The 13,902-nt window shown below is 41.5% G+C and overlaps 1 protein-coding gene across 1 annotated transcript in view; it reads left to right on the forward strand.

Annotated features, from left to right (window-relative positions):
- Nucleotides 1–13,902, forward strand: part of BMP3 (bone morphogenetic protein 3) — a 63,466-nt gene that overhangs the window by 38,648 nt on the left and 10,916 nt on the right. Inside the window, exon 2 of the mRNA XM_040325097.1 lies at nt 10,936–11,834. Within this exon, the coding sequence (XP_040181031.1) occupies nt 10,936–11,834 (899 nt within the window). The remainder of the gene's footprint in view (nt 1–10,935; nt 11,835–13,902) is intronic.

Genomic DNA, 13,902 nt, shown 5'->3' on the forward strand with positions numbered 1-13,902 from the left:
TCATCTGAATTTAAATTATTTCTGATGGGGAAATTTGTTTTGATATGCAATTGCTTTGGATTACAAGCATGTTCCTGGAACAAATTATGCTCACAATCCAAGGTTTTACTGTATATGATTGGATGATAAAATCAGCAAAGCTTCCTCTCACTTCAGATCTTCCCATCAGATCTAAAGCGACTGCACTTCCAATGCACTTGTATTGCAAATTAGATTTGCCTTTAGTGAATCAGCCCCACAGTTCAGTTTAAAAAGTTAAACTCAAAAGCGAAAATAAAAGGATTAAAGACATGCATCCTCAGAATCCTAAACCTGCAGTTGATCTAGAGTAGGCATCTCCAAACTGCGGCCTGCGGGCCAAATGTGACCCACTGCAAGATTTTTTCTGGGACTTTGATGTAAGAAGTGAATCTTGTAGAGACGGTCATGTAAGAGGGCTCTGATGGTGAATCTGATATATGAGGGACTCTGTTGTTCTAAATCAGAGGTAGGCAACCTTAACCTCCCTGGCGGTATGATTAATTCAGATTTTAGGTGCTGAAAGTGGTACAATTATTTTGCAAGGAAATTTGGCGTTTTATACTGTAGGCCTGTAATTCTTAGGAATAACTCACTTAAATCTCTCCAAACAAGAGTCTAGTAAGCATCCTGGGTATGAAAAAGTTTGAAAAACAAAATTATAAATTATAATATAATAAATAATTATAAATAATTATAACAAATAATAATATAATTATAATACAAATTATTCAATAATGTAATCAACTCAAAATCACTGAAATTTGCTCAGTTGCAGAATTGTCGCTGTCATTACTTTTATTTTTTTATGACGAATTTCCCCACAAATCGCTATCACTCAATTCTGCAAGTGATTATAATTTATTATCGCTGTTTTCTAGCTGCTCTAAAACCACTTTTGGCATAAAGGGACACTTTTGGTTGCTATGGACAATCTACAGTTTGCAGGCAGAAAGAACAGTTTTAATTATACAAAAGTACATGTAGGGCACTGGGCAGACCACTAGGGACAAGGGGTGTGTGTATTTTTTACATACAGTACTGTAATCTATAAGATTACAGTATACTGTATGTAATGTGTTTGTTTACTTTTTTTAATTTGGCGCCGTTCTCCGCCCCCGTGCGTCTTAACGTCGCAGGGAACGGAGATTGGCGGCACAGGGGGAAACTGTGAATCGAGCGAGGACCCACTCGCTCACACAGCGGCGGCATCGCAGGATCCAGGGACAAGGTAAGTAACTTTGTCTCTGGCTGCAGCGAGGCGAGCCCGAGTCTGGCTCGGGGATACCGATCTTGGTATAAAAATCTTACCCCGAGCCAGACTCGGGAATACCACCAGAGGGGTTAATGTGGAGACGATTTACCTGAACAACATTGGTGAAGTTAAAGATTACCGGGCACAGTGTCATCTCCTCACACCTGATTTAAACCTCTAATTGCTGTACTTCCATGTTACAATAACATGCATTGCATGGCAATCGTGGTTTTAAATCAGGTGGTTGACTAAACCCACAAGATATAATAGAAGTCTATGGCGCCACTCTGAAGACCGCTAGCTGGGATAAGAGGTGGAGCGCAGTTGGTATCACTCCACATGGGACAGGAGCCAGCACTACAGAGGAGCCATCGGCTTATGTGGCTCTTGCTCCCTACTACAGCTCCAACTTTAGAAGTAGTCCCTCTGCAGTGTACTCTGTTTGATGCTGTAGGATGGCAGGTCAGCATGCCCAGACTGCTATCTACCTGTCACCTGTCTGCGATCTACTGGTAGATCGCGATCTACAGGTTGCTGACTCCCGTTCTAAATCATATCATGCTGATTACATAAAAATTTCACTTAAAATGTTTGCTTAAAATATAAATGTGATTCATTAATTTATAAAGCTGATCATTTTGGCCTGTGATTATTCAATTTGGTCTTTGTATTGAAAAGTTTGGAGACCCCTGATCCAGAGGAAGGTAAAAAGTGTGGTCCAATTTTTCTAACAGGGATTAATATTTCCTTACTAATGCCCTTTCCATGTGTGGAGATTAAATATCTTTTCATCTTTTGTCATAATTTTTACATCTCAGTGCTGCTGTTTTAATCTAGCCTCTTTGCAGCATTTTCCTGTCTACATGCACTCTCTCCAGTATCAGCTGCACATCTTTGCTCATAATGCTTTAAAATGTAGCACCCAAAGTGCTAAAAAAGGAAGCACAGTACACTATCAGCGGGTACATATTTATTATTAGTGTAGTGTGAGCCTTGATGTCTTTTTTTATATTACTTTTACAATTGGTTACACCTACTCTTCAATAATTTAACTACCGGTAATAGCTAGTATATAAAATATGGAGCTTTGCAGATTAGCCATTGGAATTGATTGTCCCGTAACAGCAACGGTTGCACATAACTTTTTTTGATGGAGTAGTCTGCCCTTAAGGTGGGCCTTTCAGCAATGTTTACGTGTTTTTATATAAATTTCTGACATGTCACAATATGCAACAACGGTATCATTAATAAAGCTCCACCTTTTATTATTTAAATGCAGTCCATGAGCTCCATGCCAGTGGCTAAGATGACATCTTCAATGAGGCAGGAGGAAGCATTTGCTCAAGCCCTGTACACACGGCCCAAAGAACCGCCCTTCTTTTGAATGGCACGAATGCGGTGACGTCATCGACTACGACGAGCATGCGCTCGTCACATTCGATGCCGTCACTGCTATCTTGCTACACCCTACCTATGCCTTGGAAGCTACTTGTGCATGCGTCAAAGTCATTTCGAGCATGCGCGGGTTTCCATGGAGAGGTAAGTATACAAACGCTCAGGTTTCTCGGCAGGAAAACACTGCCGAGAATCTCACAACGAGAAAATAGAGAACATGTTCTCTATTTTTCTCGTCGAGATTCTGGGAAGTTTTCTAGACGAGAAGCCTCGTACACAGGCCTTGTCAGGCTTGTCGATAATCTTGTCAAGCTTTCTTTGCGTACACACTGTCAAGACAAAATCTTGTCGTTCTCAAACGCGGTGACGTACAACACGTATGACGGCACTATAAAGGGGAAGTTCTAATCCATTGGAGCCACCCTCGGGGCTGCTTTTGCTAATCTCGTGTTATACTGCGTGTTAAGTAAAAGTTTGGTGAGAGACGATTTGCGCTTTTCAGTCTGTTACAGTGCGATGAATGTGCTATCTCCATTACGAACGCTACTTTTACCGAAGGTGCGCTCCCGTCTCATAGTTTATTCTGAGCATGCACGGGTTTCTAAGCATACACACGAACGTGTTCCTTGTCGTAAACCAGCCAGACGAGAAACACGACAAGGAAATTGAGACTCCCAGACGAGGAAAAAGAGAACTCGACGAAAAACATACACACAACCGTTTTCCTCTGCAAAAAAGCTCTGCCACCAAGTTTCTTGATGGATTCTGTCGAGGAAAACGGTCGTGTGTACAAGGCCACACGCTCGGTTTACTGGGCAAGAAAGCTCTGCCAGCAGTTTTCTTGCTGGTTCTTGCCGAGAAAACCAAGCGTGTGTACGAGGCTTAAGTCTTCTCTTCCCCAGCAATCAGACTACAACATTGTAACTTTATAAGTTACAAAGAGAGGGGCTGATAGTTGTCAAACATTTGTGGGCAAAGCCAAGAACACAATCTCCAGAATTCACCTAAAGGATAAGTCGAGCCTGAGCTCATTCGGCTGGTCTTTTACTATGGATCACAGGAGTGCAATTAGTTTTGCACTCCTGTGAACTGTTTTCAGCAGAGAGCGGTCTGAAGTCCACTCTCTCCTGGCGTCACCAAGATCAGTCCAGCATCTCTCCGCTCAGGGAGGTAAGAGAACTGAGCCATCAGCGGTGTTCGGTGGCTTGATTCTCAGTGAAGAGGCGGCGGGGGACAGATGCAACATCGGATCGATGCTGCATCCACCTAGGTAAGTGTAAATATGGGATAAAAAAGAAATCCCATACTTCTCTTTTAATCGTGCCATCCCTGAGTCAGCGATTTCACAACAATTTACACCTTCATTCATGTCAATTGAATGGTCAACACCTGTATTGGCACTAAGGGATGGGATTAGAACAGGTTACTTCCACAGCTTTTGCACCATCCCATCCAACACCAATTATGACACATTCTGTGATGTTTGTTTTAAGTTCACAGTAATAGCACTGTCTGTCTGTAAAAGCTGGGATATGTTCTTGACACTCATTAGAGCTACAGAAATGGCTTGGATAATCTACAAAACATCTTCAACATTACAGCACAAGTCAGTTTGAATGTGACTAACTACTGATTGATATACCGTGACCTGGATAGATAAGAACCTTCACAGACATATTCCTGAGCCAACATCTAAGTCCAGGAATCAAATGCTGACCTTGGATAATTCCTGAATATAGATGGCTTCATCCCTCTGGAAAAAAAGACAGAATAAAGCATTGCCAGGGGGAGAACTGTGATCTCTCTGTAAGGTAATAAATAACTGGAAGCGTTACACTTACAGTACACATTACTAAGCTCTGGAGGAATCACCCTTGCAGAGTGCATCTGCACTTGCAAAGTGCACAGTCTATTTGCCTTTAGTAAATCAACCCCTGGGTTTTTACTTGGTCTGAACTAAAAGCACAAACATTTTTATTCAAATATATTCCCCGAATAGAAATCCTTGTGTGCACCTAATGCCTTTGCAAACTTTGTAAAAGTAGTGGTGACATCATCACTGTGCTGCGCATAACCTGTGCATCTTTGCATAGAAAGGAGCTGTGGGTGAAACTCAACAGACCCATCCACTACAGCGGGGATATGCAACAACCTCCAGCTGTTGCAGAACTACAAATCCCAAGAGGTATAGCAAGACTGACAGCCACGAGAATGACACCCAGAGGCAGAGGCATGATGGGATTTGTAGTTTTGCAACATCTGGAGGGCCGCTAATTGCATATCCCTGCACTACAGGCTGCCTACAGAAAACTACAGGAAGGGGGTGAATACAAGACCAGTCACCCTGCAAAGTAGAGAGAGCAGCAGTGACCGGTCTTAATACAGGAAGCTCCTGCACAAAGGCAATCTTTCACACAGGATTACTGAACAAATCTGGAAGAAATACACAAAATACACCAAGATTGAGATAACATGGCTCTTATATTTAGACAATGTTTACTTATCCTGGAGTTCAACTTAAAATTGGGTCTGTTGAATACAGATCATGCAGACTTTTCTTTAAGAGAGGAGAAAACATTTATACTTACCTAGATGGATGCAGCATTGATCCAATGCTGCATCTGTCTCCCCGCCATATCTGCCCTGAGAACTGAGTGAACAAAGACCACTGATAGCTCAGTTCTTAGCATTCTGTGAGCAGAGAGCTGTGACTGTGAGGCCTCGTACACACGACCGAGTTTCTCGGCAAAAACCAGCAAGAAACTTGCTGGGAGATATTTTTTTGCAGAGGAAACCGGTCGTGTGTACATTTTCGTTGAGGAAACTGTCGAGAACCTCGTCGAGCCAAAAAGAGAGCAAGTTCTCCATTTCCTCGACGGGAGTCTGATTTGGCTCAACGAGATCCTCGACTGGCTGGTTTTCAACGAAGAACTCGGACGTCTGTATGCTATGAAACCCGCGCTTGCTCAGATTAAAGTATGAGACGGAAGTAAAAGTAGCATTTGTAATGGAGATAACACATTTTAAAAGCTGTAACAGACTGAAAAGTGCAAATCGTCTCTTACCAAACTTTTATTTAACACGCAAACACATGAAATTAGCAAAAGCAGCCCCAAGAGTTTAGCCAGTGGAATCGAACTTCCCCTGCCATTGTATGTGTTGTATGTCACCGCGTTTGAGAACGAGGAGATTTTTGGCTTGACAGTGTGTACGCAAAGCAAGCTTGTCGAGTTCCTCGACAAGCCTAACAAGGAACTCGACGAGGAACTGGATGTGTTTCGCCCGTCGAGTTTCTCGGTCGTGTGTACGAGGCCTGAGTCTCCAGCTCTCTGCTCTGCCCCTCCAGTGCTCACTGGAGTGCTGGGCTGTGGAGGAGACAGGAGGAGCTGGCTCACTCTCTCAGCCGATAGAGGAGAGGCTGAGCCAGCTGTTGGTCCAGGCTTCTAGGAGCATCCCGACCATATGGTAAGGACCTTTTTAGAGCCTGGACCGGCTCTGTGACATTAGTCAACAGCGGGCTTTAGCCCGTTGTTGGCTGCAAACGGATCACAAAAGTGCAGAACGAACTGCACTTCTGTGATCCATAAGAGAAGTATAGCCAAAATAGCTTTGGCTATACTTCTCCTTCAAGTCATTAATTTATAATGCTTATTAGAATATTTCCCCCAAACTGTTTCCAACTTGTTGACATCTCTTACAGTATACCATTTTTATGTACCCTTGACAGAAATTGCCAAATGATTTTGGGAGATCCACTTTGGCTCTAGTGTCCTGATGATGTAAAAGACTTTTCTGGTATTTGGTGTAGGTAATGCTTTTACAGCTGACCATTACTTAGCCATATTAGCAACTAATTTCACTTTAAAGACTCTTTCACAAATCTGCCTCACTATATCAAAAGGATTACTATCTAATTTAATTTTCTCTTACTAATTAGTTTCAGTTAAAAATTTATGATAGCTCATTTTTTCAACTGGTCTAGAGGATGAACACCCAAATAAAACCTATGTATAATTAGATTATAAAAGCCTGGGCACATGGTGTTTCTGAATAAAACAGTAAGCCTGGTTCTCATATACTTTGGTTCGCTTCCAGTCCAGACTAAACGCATGCTGTACTTTACTTATATTTTCCACAAAGCCCCATTTTATGGCTCTCCAGTGCTGCTTAGCGTGAGAGTACGTGTCTCTGCCAGTTTCGCCAGTGTGGGCGCAGTTATAGCCCATGAAGGGAGCTTAGCAAAACGGATAAAACAAAGTATGTTTTCTCTTTGTATTGGAATTGTATCCATGGACTTTTACAGTTAGGGAAAATATCTAATGCGGTGGCTTTCTGAGCATTTACTTCAAGTAAAATACACTGCATATTAATTAGAAAGGTTATGTTGGTAAATTTACTAATAACATGCAAGAATTTGCAAAAAAATCTTAGTATTTGAAATGTAGCCTTAGGTAGGAATAAAATATCCCTTTAAACTCTATTATATATTCAGTAAGCATTTAATAGTATCTCAATCTGTCAATAGCCTCAGTTCATATTTTCAGTTCAATGAAATGTAAAATTTATAGTCACATGGCTAACTTTAGATATTTATTCTTATGGTAAATCATTAAAATCTAATTTGATCATATTTAACCTGTCAATGTCATTTCAAAATTCATTTTTAACCTATTTTTTTTTTATGGCGCTTGTTTAGCCATTTCCTATTTTAGGGTGATAATGCTTGTCCCTGTCCCCTAAATGCACTTCTGCATTGTCACCCTGTCATATTCACTTGCGTGACAATAGTGAACCCTGCCTATGTAACGAGCATTGAGTACTTTATAAGCACTCAATGTGCGTTACACAGGCAGGGTTCACTGGTAGCACTCTTAAGCCTAATACACAGGGGCTGAGTGTCAGGGGACATCAGCTGGTTCAATGAAAAATGCTCAACATTCGGGCTTGTGTGTATAGCAGCCGGTCCGACAAAAGCCAGCCAGTCGGACAGTTTCTGTCAGACGTACATGCTGGAAAACTATCGGCTGACCGGCTCCGATGAGCGCTCTTAGGCCCCGTACACACGTCCGAGGAACTCGACGTGCCAAACACATCGAATTCCTCATCGAGTTCAGTGTTGAAGCCGCCGAGTATCTCGGCGGGCCGACCTTCCTCATTCGGCCCGACGAGTTCCTCGTCGGCTTCCTCGCTGAAAAGTGTACACACGACCAAGTTTCTCAGCAGAATCCAGCTCGATCGAGTTTCTGGCTGAATTCTGCCGAGATACTCGGTCGTGTGTACGGGGCCTTAGCCAATGGCCGGAGTGTTATGGCGGGGGCCACCCCCCCTGTCAGAACACAACAGCCCCGCCGGGGGAGATTGCTATACTAACATCAGATCCTTAGTAAAGGGGCTCCGACCAAAGCTGCCAGTTTTTTTTTCGTTGAACCAATAGTGTACTAGGCTTTAGGAAACCTGGCCTGAAAATAGCCATGGTGGAATAAGTGCATGCAGACAGCTTGTTTAATGAAGCGTTGGCAATAGAGCCTGAAAGCTGATTGTTTACTATGCAGAGCTGCACCAGATTTTGTTTTCAGTTTTAGTAAATAACCCCCTGAGTGCCTGCAAAGATGCTGCATGAGATCAGCAGCATCACAATTAAACAAATTATAAAAATTGTAAAAACTCTATTTCATAAAATACAAATAAATGGCAGTTGTTAAAGTGTATGTAAATGCTAAATATTTGTTCAGTATTTTTAAATAAAATATACGTGTATATGTAAGATAGAAGATATGCATTACTGATTCCAAGTTGCGCAGGGATATAGCATTGCATACATCTCTCTCAAGATATCAGCCGTACAAACGTGTGCTACAATATGACAAATAGTCTAGAATAGACTGTTGAACCAGAAATAGGAAGAACCTAAGCAGTTCAAAGTGAATAGATATTTTTGTAAATGGTAATTCTCTTTTATTCAATAAAGCTTTTGCTTACCATGATTTCTTCTTAGTAGTTGCTCTCCAGCATACTTTCAGTGGTTTTCTTATATGCAATTCTACCTCTTCTTACTGCATTCTGAAGGCCTATCACCTCTGTGATAGGACCTAATTTACTAATGTATATGTGTGTATGAGCTTGAATCAGTGCCACATAAACAAGAAAAATCTATGATTAATGAACTTATCATTCATTCTTACAGTGGACAAACATTTACATTTTTTTTTCTCAGGTAGGGTAGTTTGCATGTAAGCTCCAGTATCTGAACATACACTCTGTGGAAAAGTGGAACTTCCCCTTTTAGGTGAAGTTATTCTTTAAGGTGTATCTAAATGTAAAAGGTCTTCTTAAGTTTTGGAGTGCATGGGATTCAATGCTTTGTGAAGAAAGTAACAGTGGGTGCGTAAACTATGAAACTTGTGTATGCTATGGTGATAGACGTCCAAGGGACATGTGGCAATCAGGACCAACTTACAAGCGGTAAAGGGAACTGTTGGTTAGGGGAAGGAAAGCTTTCCAGGAAGGTGAGTGCAGAGTAGACGTTTGGAGCAAATGGCACATATTAACCGATTATTTAAAGTCGTCCAGCAATAAAGTAGTGTCATCTTAAGTGGCTTTGGGGTCAGAAGATGAAGCTGAAATGTGGCCAGGGGACATATGCATCTGACATTCCCAGAAGTGTTGAATGCTAAACAACCCCTTAGAGGCTGCAATTCTAAAGTGGAAGGATATAATGCTTCTTTTGTTGCAGGAAACTTCCTTTTAGATTTTACTACGTTGCTGGCAGGGTCACTTTCTGAATATATAAATACTTTTATGTTCATAGCCTAGCCACAGGTTCACTTTACGCACATTAAATATATGCATGTGTAAGTAAACTAATGGAAAACGGAATTATGCTGCTTTCTGAATATTGTTTCAGCACTCTAAATATTTAGCTAAAGAAGAGGCTAGTAGTGATAAATCTTTTATATATTTAATACATTTTTCTGATTGCATATATACTCGATATAAGCAATATATATTTCTTTTGTTGACTTTTAGTGCCCTCTGTGGACATATGTATACCCATATAAAAACTTAAAAAAAAACTGTCATGGTATAATTGGAAAACTTAGTAAGCTTTGGGTGGCAATTATATAACTGCACTTGCTTTAACCTCCCTGGCGGTATGATTCTGTCTGGAATTACGTACCAAAAGCGGTACAATTATTTTGCAAGGAAATTGGCGTTTTATACTGTAGGCCTGTAATTTTTAGAAATAACTCACTTAAATCTGACCAAGCAAGAGTCTTGTAGGCATCCCGGGTATGATTTTTTTTTTAAAACACAATTATAAATTATAATATAATAAATAATTATAAATAATTATAACAAATAATAATATAATTATAATAAAAATTATTCAATAATGTAATCAACTCAAAATCACTGAAATTTGCAGTTGCAGAATTGTCGCTGTCATTATTTTTTTTTTTTTATGACGAATTTCCCCGCAAATCGCTATCGCACATTTCTGCAAGTGATTATAATTTATTATCACTGTTTTCTAGCTGATCTAAAACCATTTTTGACATAAAGGGACACTTTTGGACAATCTACAGTTTTTAGGCAGAAATGACATTTTTTATTATATAAAAGTACATGCAGGGCACTGGGCTGACCACTAGGGACAAGGGGGGTGTGTATTTTTTACATACAGTACTGTAATCTATAAGATTACAGTATACTGTATGTAATGTGTTTGTTTACTTTTTTGAATTTGGCGCCGTTCTCCGCTCCCGTGCGTCGTAACGTCGCACGGAGATCGGCGGCACACGGAGACTGTGAATCGAGCGAGGAGGTCCCCGCTCGCTCACACAGCGGGGTGGCATCGCTGGATCCAGGGACAAGGTAAGTAAACCAAGCCTGTGGATCCAGCGAAAGGTAAGCCCGTCCAGCCCGAGCGTGACTCGGGGTTACCGATCCTAACATGAAAAACCAACCCCGAGTCACGCTCGGGTTTACCGTCAGGGGGGTTAAAGATGTAAGCCACATGGCCATCAGCAAGATACATATGTCTTTAGGGAGGCCAATGACCGTTTGCCGAAATAACTGATTGGGATCCTTTAGATGTGTCCCAGCATGGACACTTGCAGCTTTGCGGATCAGTGGTAGCTATGCCATATACCGTAGACAAGTTGCATTTTGATGTTGTGTCAAGTTCAACCAAACCATTGTAACTGAATGAGGTTTTGATTAAACAAATTAATTCATATTTTTCTTATTTGTTTTTTTTCCCCCAGGGAGCTTTGAAGATATTAATCAGCATATTTTCAATTTAACATCACTAACATCTTCGGAAAATATATTGTCAGCTACATTTCATTATTATCTTGGAGATATTTTAAACATCAGTCAGCGATGCCAACATTCATCATCTTGCTCCAGGCGTGGACACAGAAAACCTGAACTATCCATAGATTTGAAAGTGTCCAGTTTAACATCTCTTGAGAACCAAACAAGAATCTTGGGGAATTTTCTTATAAACATTTCTACAACCTACCGAGACCTTCCATCTTGGCATTGGAAGGATATCACTCAAGTCTTGCGTGAAGCCAAACAACATGGAGAGGCCCTCATTGCAATCAATATGACAGTTGATACCGCAAATAAACGAAGGAAACAGCTACTAGGTCATAAGCCTTATATCCTGGTTTATGCCAACGATTCTGCTATATCTGAGCCAGACACTGTGGTTTCCAACTTACATGGACAACGTGCTAGTATAGTTCATAAAAAACAAAGAAAGGAAGGCCTTATTGATCACAGGAGTAGACGGTCAACTGATATTTTGTTGCCGCTCCAAAACAATGAGCTACCAGGAGCTGAGTACCAGTACAATGAAGATGAAGAAAGATGGGTGGAGAAGAAACCTTACAAAACTCTTCAAGTACGGCCAGCCGAAAAGGAGAAGTCTAATAAAAAGCTAAGGAAAAGTGGACGGCAGAAAGGCCAAACACTGCAATTTGATGAACACACCCTGAAAAAAGCTAGAAGAAAGCAGTGGAATGAGCCACGGAACTGTGCTCGGCGTTATCTTAAAGTAGACTTTGCAGACATCGGCTGGAGTGAATGGATTATTTCTCCCAAATCCTTTGATGCATATTATTGCTCAGGTGCATGCCAGTTCCCAATGCCAAAGGTACTGTAAATATTTTAATAGTATTTTTTACACAGACTTTTATATCAAAATATAGTTTCACACAGTGCTGGTCAGGAACGTGCATCCCTTTTTATGAACTGTACGACTTTTTATTTCTTAATAAAATAGCCCAGCTGTTTTATTAGGGAGCCCTCTGAAGCTGTAAATAAGTAATATTTTTATATCTGTTCTATAAGTGTAGTTGTTAAAATAGTGAGATTTAAAAACTGAAGGTTTATGTGCAGGAATTTATTGTACAGTATCCAAACATTAATGTCTCACTGTGTATAAAAGCCTGACCCTTTGTCCTCTGGAGAAGGTTCATGTTCCACTTCTTGCTGCATTTGTTATTGTCCACATTTCACACTTTTGCTAATAGCAAGCATTCCAGCTTTGTTTTGTCAGGCTTTCCCAACAAAACGAAGACAGCAAACTGAAAATTTTAAAAAAAAGGCTCTGATGTAACTACCAATATAGTACAAAACTACATTCATACATTCTCCCCTGCCTATAGAAATCTTCAGAAGCTAGCCATTGAATTTACATTTATTACAAACAATTTTTACAGTTTTTAAAGTGATATTAAAGGTTTGATTCTTTTTGTTTTTAAATAACAAACATGTCATACTTAGCTGCTCTGTGTAATGGTTTTTGGCACAGCGTAGCTCTGATCCTCCTCTTCTCGGGTCCCACACCACCACTCCTGGCTCCTCCCCCTTGACCAGTGCCCCCAATAGCAAGCTGCTTGCTATGGGGGCACTGATGCGTGCTTGCTCTTGAGCCCAGCTCTATGCATCTATAAGACACATAGAGACATGGCTAGACATGCCCCCCCCCCCACTCTCTGCTCATTGACTGTGATTGACAGCAGTGGGAGCCAATGAGGAGAGAGAGACCTAGGACAGCTGAGGCTCCCGTGCACATCACTAGATCGAGAGGGGCTCAGATGAGTATGGGGGGGGGGGTCTATCATGGGAGCAGCACACATACGTTTTTTTACTTTCTTGCATAGAATGCATGAAGGCAAAAAACATTCAGCCTTTACAACCACTTTAAATATTTCCAGTCATTCTAATCTTCCTTATAAGAAACATGGATCTTCCATTGCTGATTTTGTTTTCTAAAAAAAGCTAGTTGAATGGCTGTCATGCAGACTCTATTGATTCAAAACTTTGAGCCACTGATCCAAAACAAGAATGTGGACAGAGGGGTGGATTTATTAAAGACAAAAAGACTGTGCACTTTGCAAGTGCAGTTGCACTCATTTTCTCCGCAGCTTAGTAAGGCCCCTGGAGGTGCGGTGACGGTATAGCGACGCGATTTTTAGCGCCGCTATACCGTCGTATTTACCACAATATTCGGCCAAAAATGGGTTAATACCGCCCGCAATGCGCCTCTGTATTATCACAGTTTCCCATTGATTTCAATGGGAAGGAGCGGTTTAGGAGCGGTAAACACCCTGCTCCTATACCGCTCCAAAGATGCGGTTAGAAAGACTTTAGGAGCGGTCCTGCTAGCGCCCTGATTCAGTGTGAAAGCCTCCGGCCTATAGCAGATTGATGGGCAGGTGGGTGCTTTACCATCCTGACTGTACACAGTGCATCACGGATCAGGGTAAAGAGCCGATGATGTAGGCCAGCGGTCTCCAATCAGTTATTCACGTTTCCTTTCCTCAACACTGTCAGTGTCTGAGGAAAGGAAAGCTAATAATGGCTTTACAGTTACAGGGGCATTTACACTGATAATCAGAGCACTGATCACCAGTGCCCTTATAATCAATGCAACCCAAGCAACCCAACGCAAGCATATCAGTGCCGCCTTATCAGTGCAGCATCATCTGTGCTGCTTATCAGTGACCATCAGTGCTACTTATCAGTGCCGTCTCATCAGAGCTCATCAGTGCCCATCAGTGCAGCCTCATCAGTGCCCATCAGTGCAGCCTTATCAGTTCTCATCAGTACAGCCTCATCAGTGCCCATCAGTCTCTTCGGTGCAGCCTCATCAGTGCCCATCAATCCAGCCCCATCAGTGACCATCAGTGCAGCCTATAGTGCAGTCTCATCAGCGC

This window comes from Rana temporaria, chromosome 1 (assembly GCF_905171775.1).
Source record: "Rana temporaria chromosome 1, aRanTem1.1, whole genome shotgun sequence".
Lineage (NCBI taxonomy): Eukaryota > Metazoa > Chordata > Amphibia > Anura > Ranidae > Rana > Rana temporaria.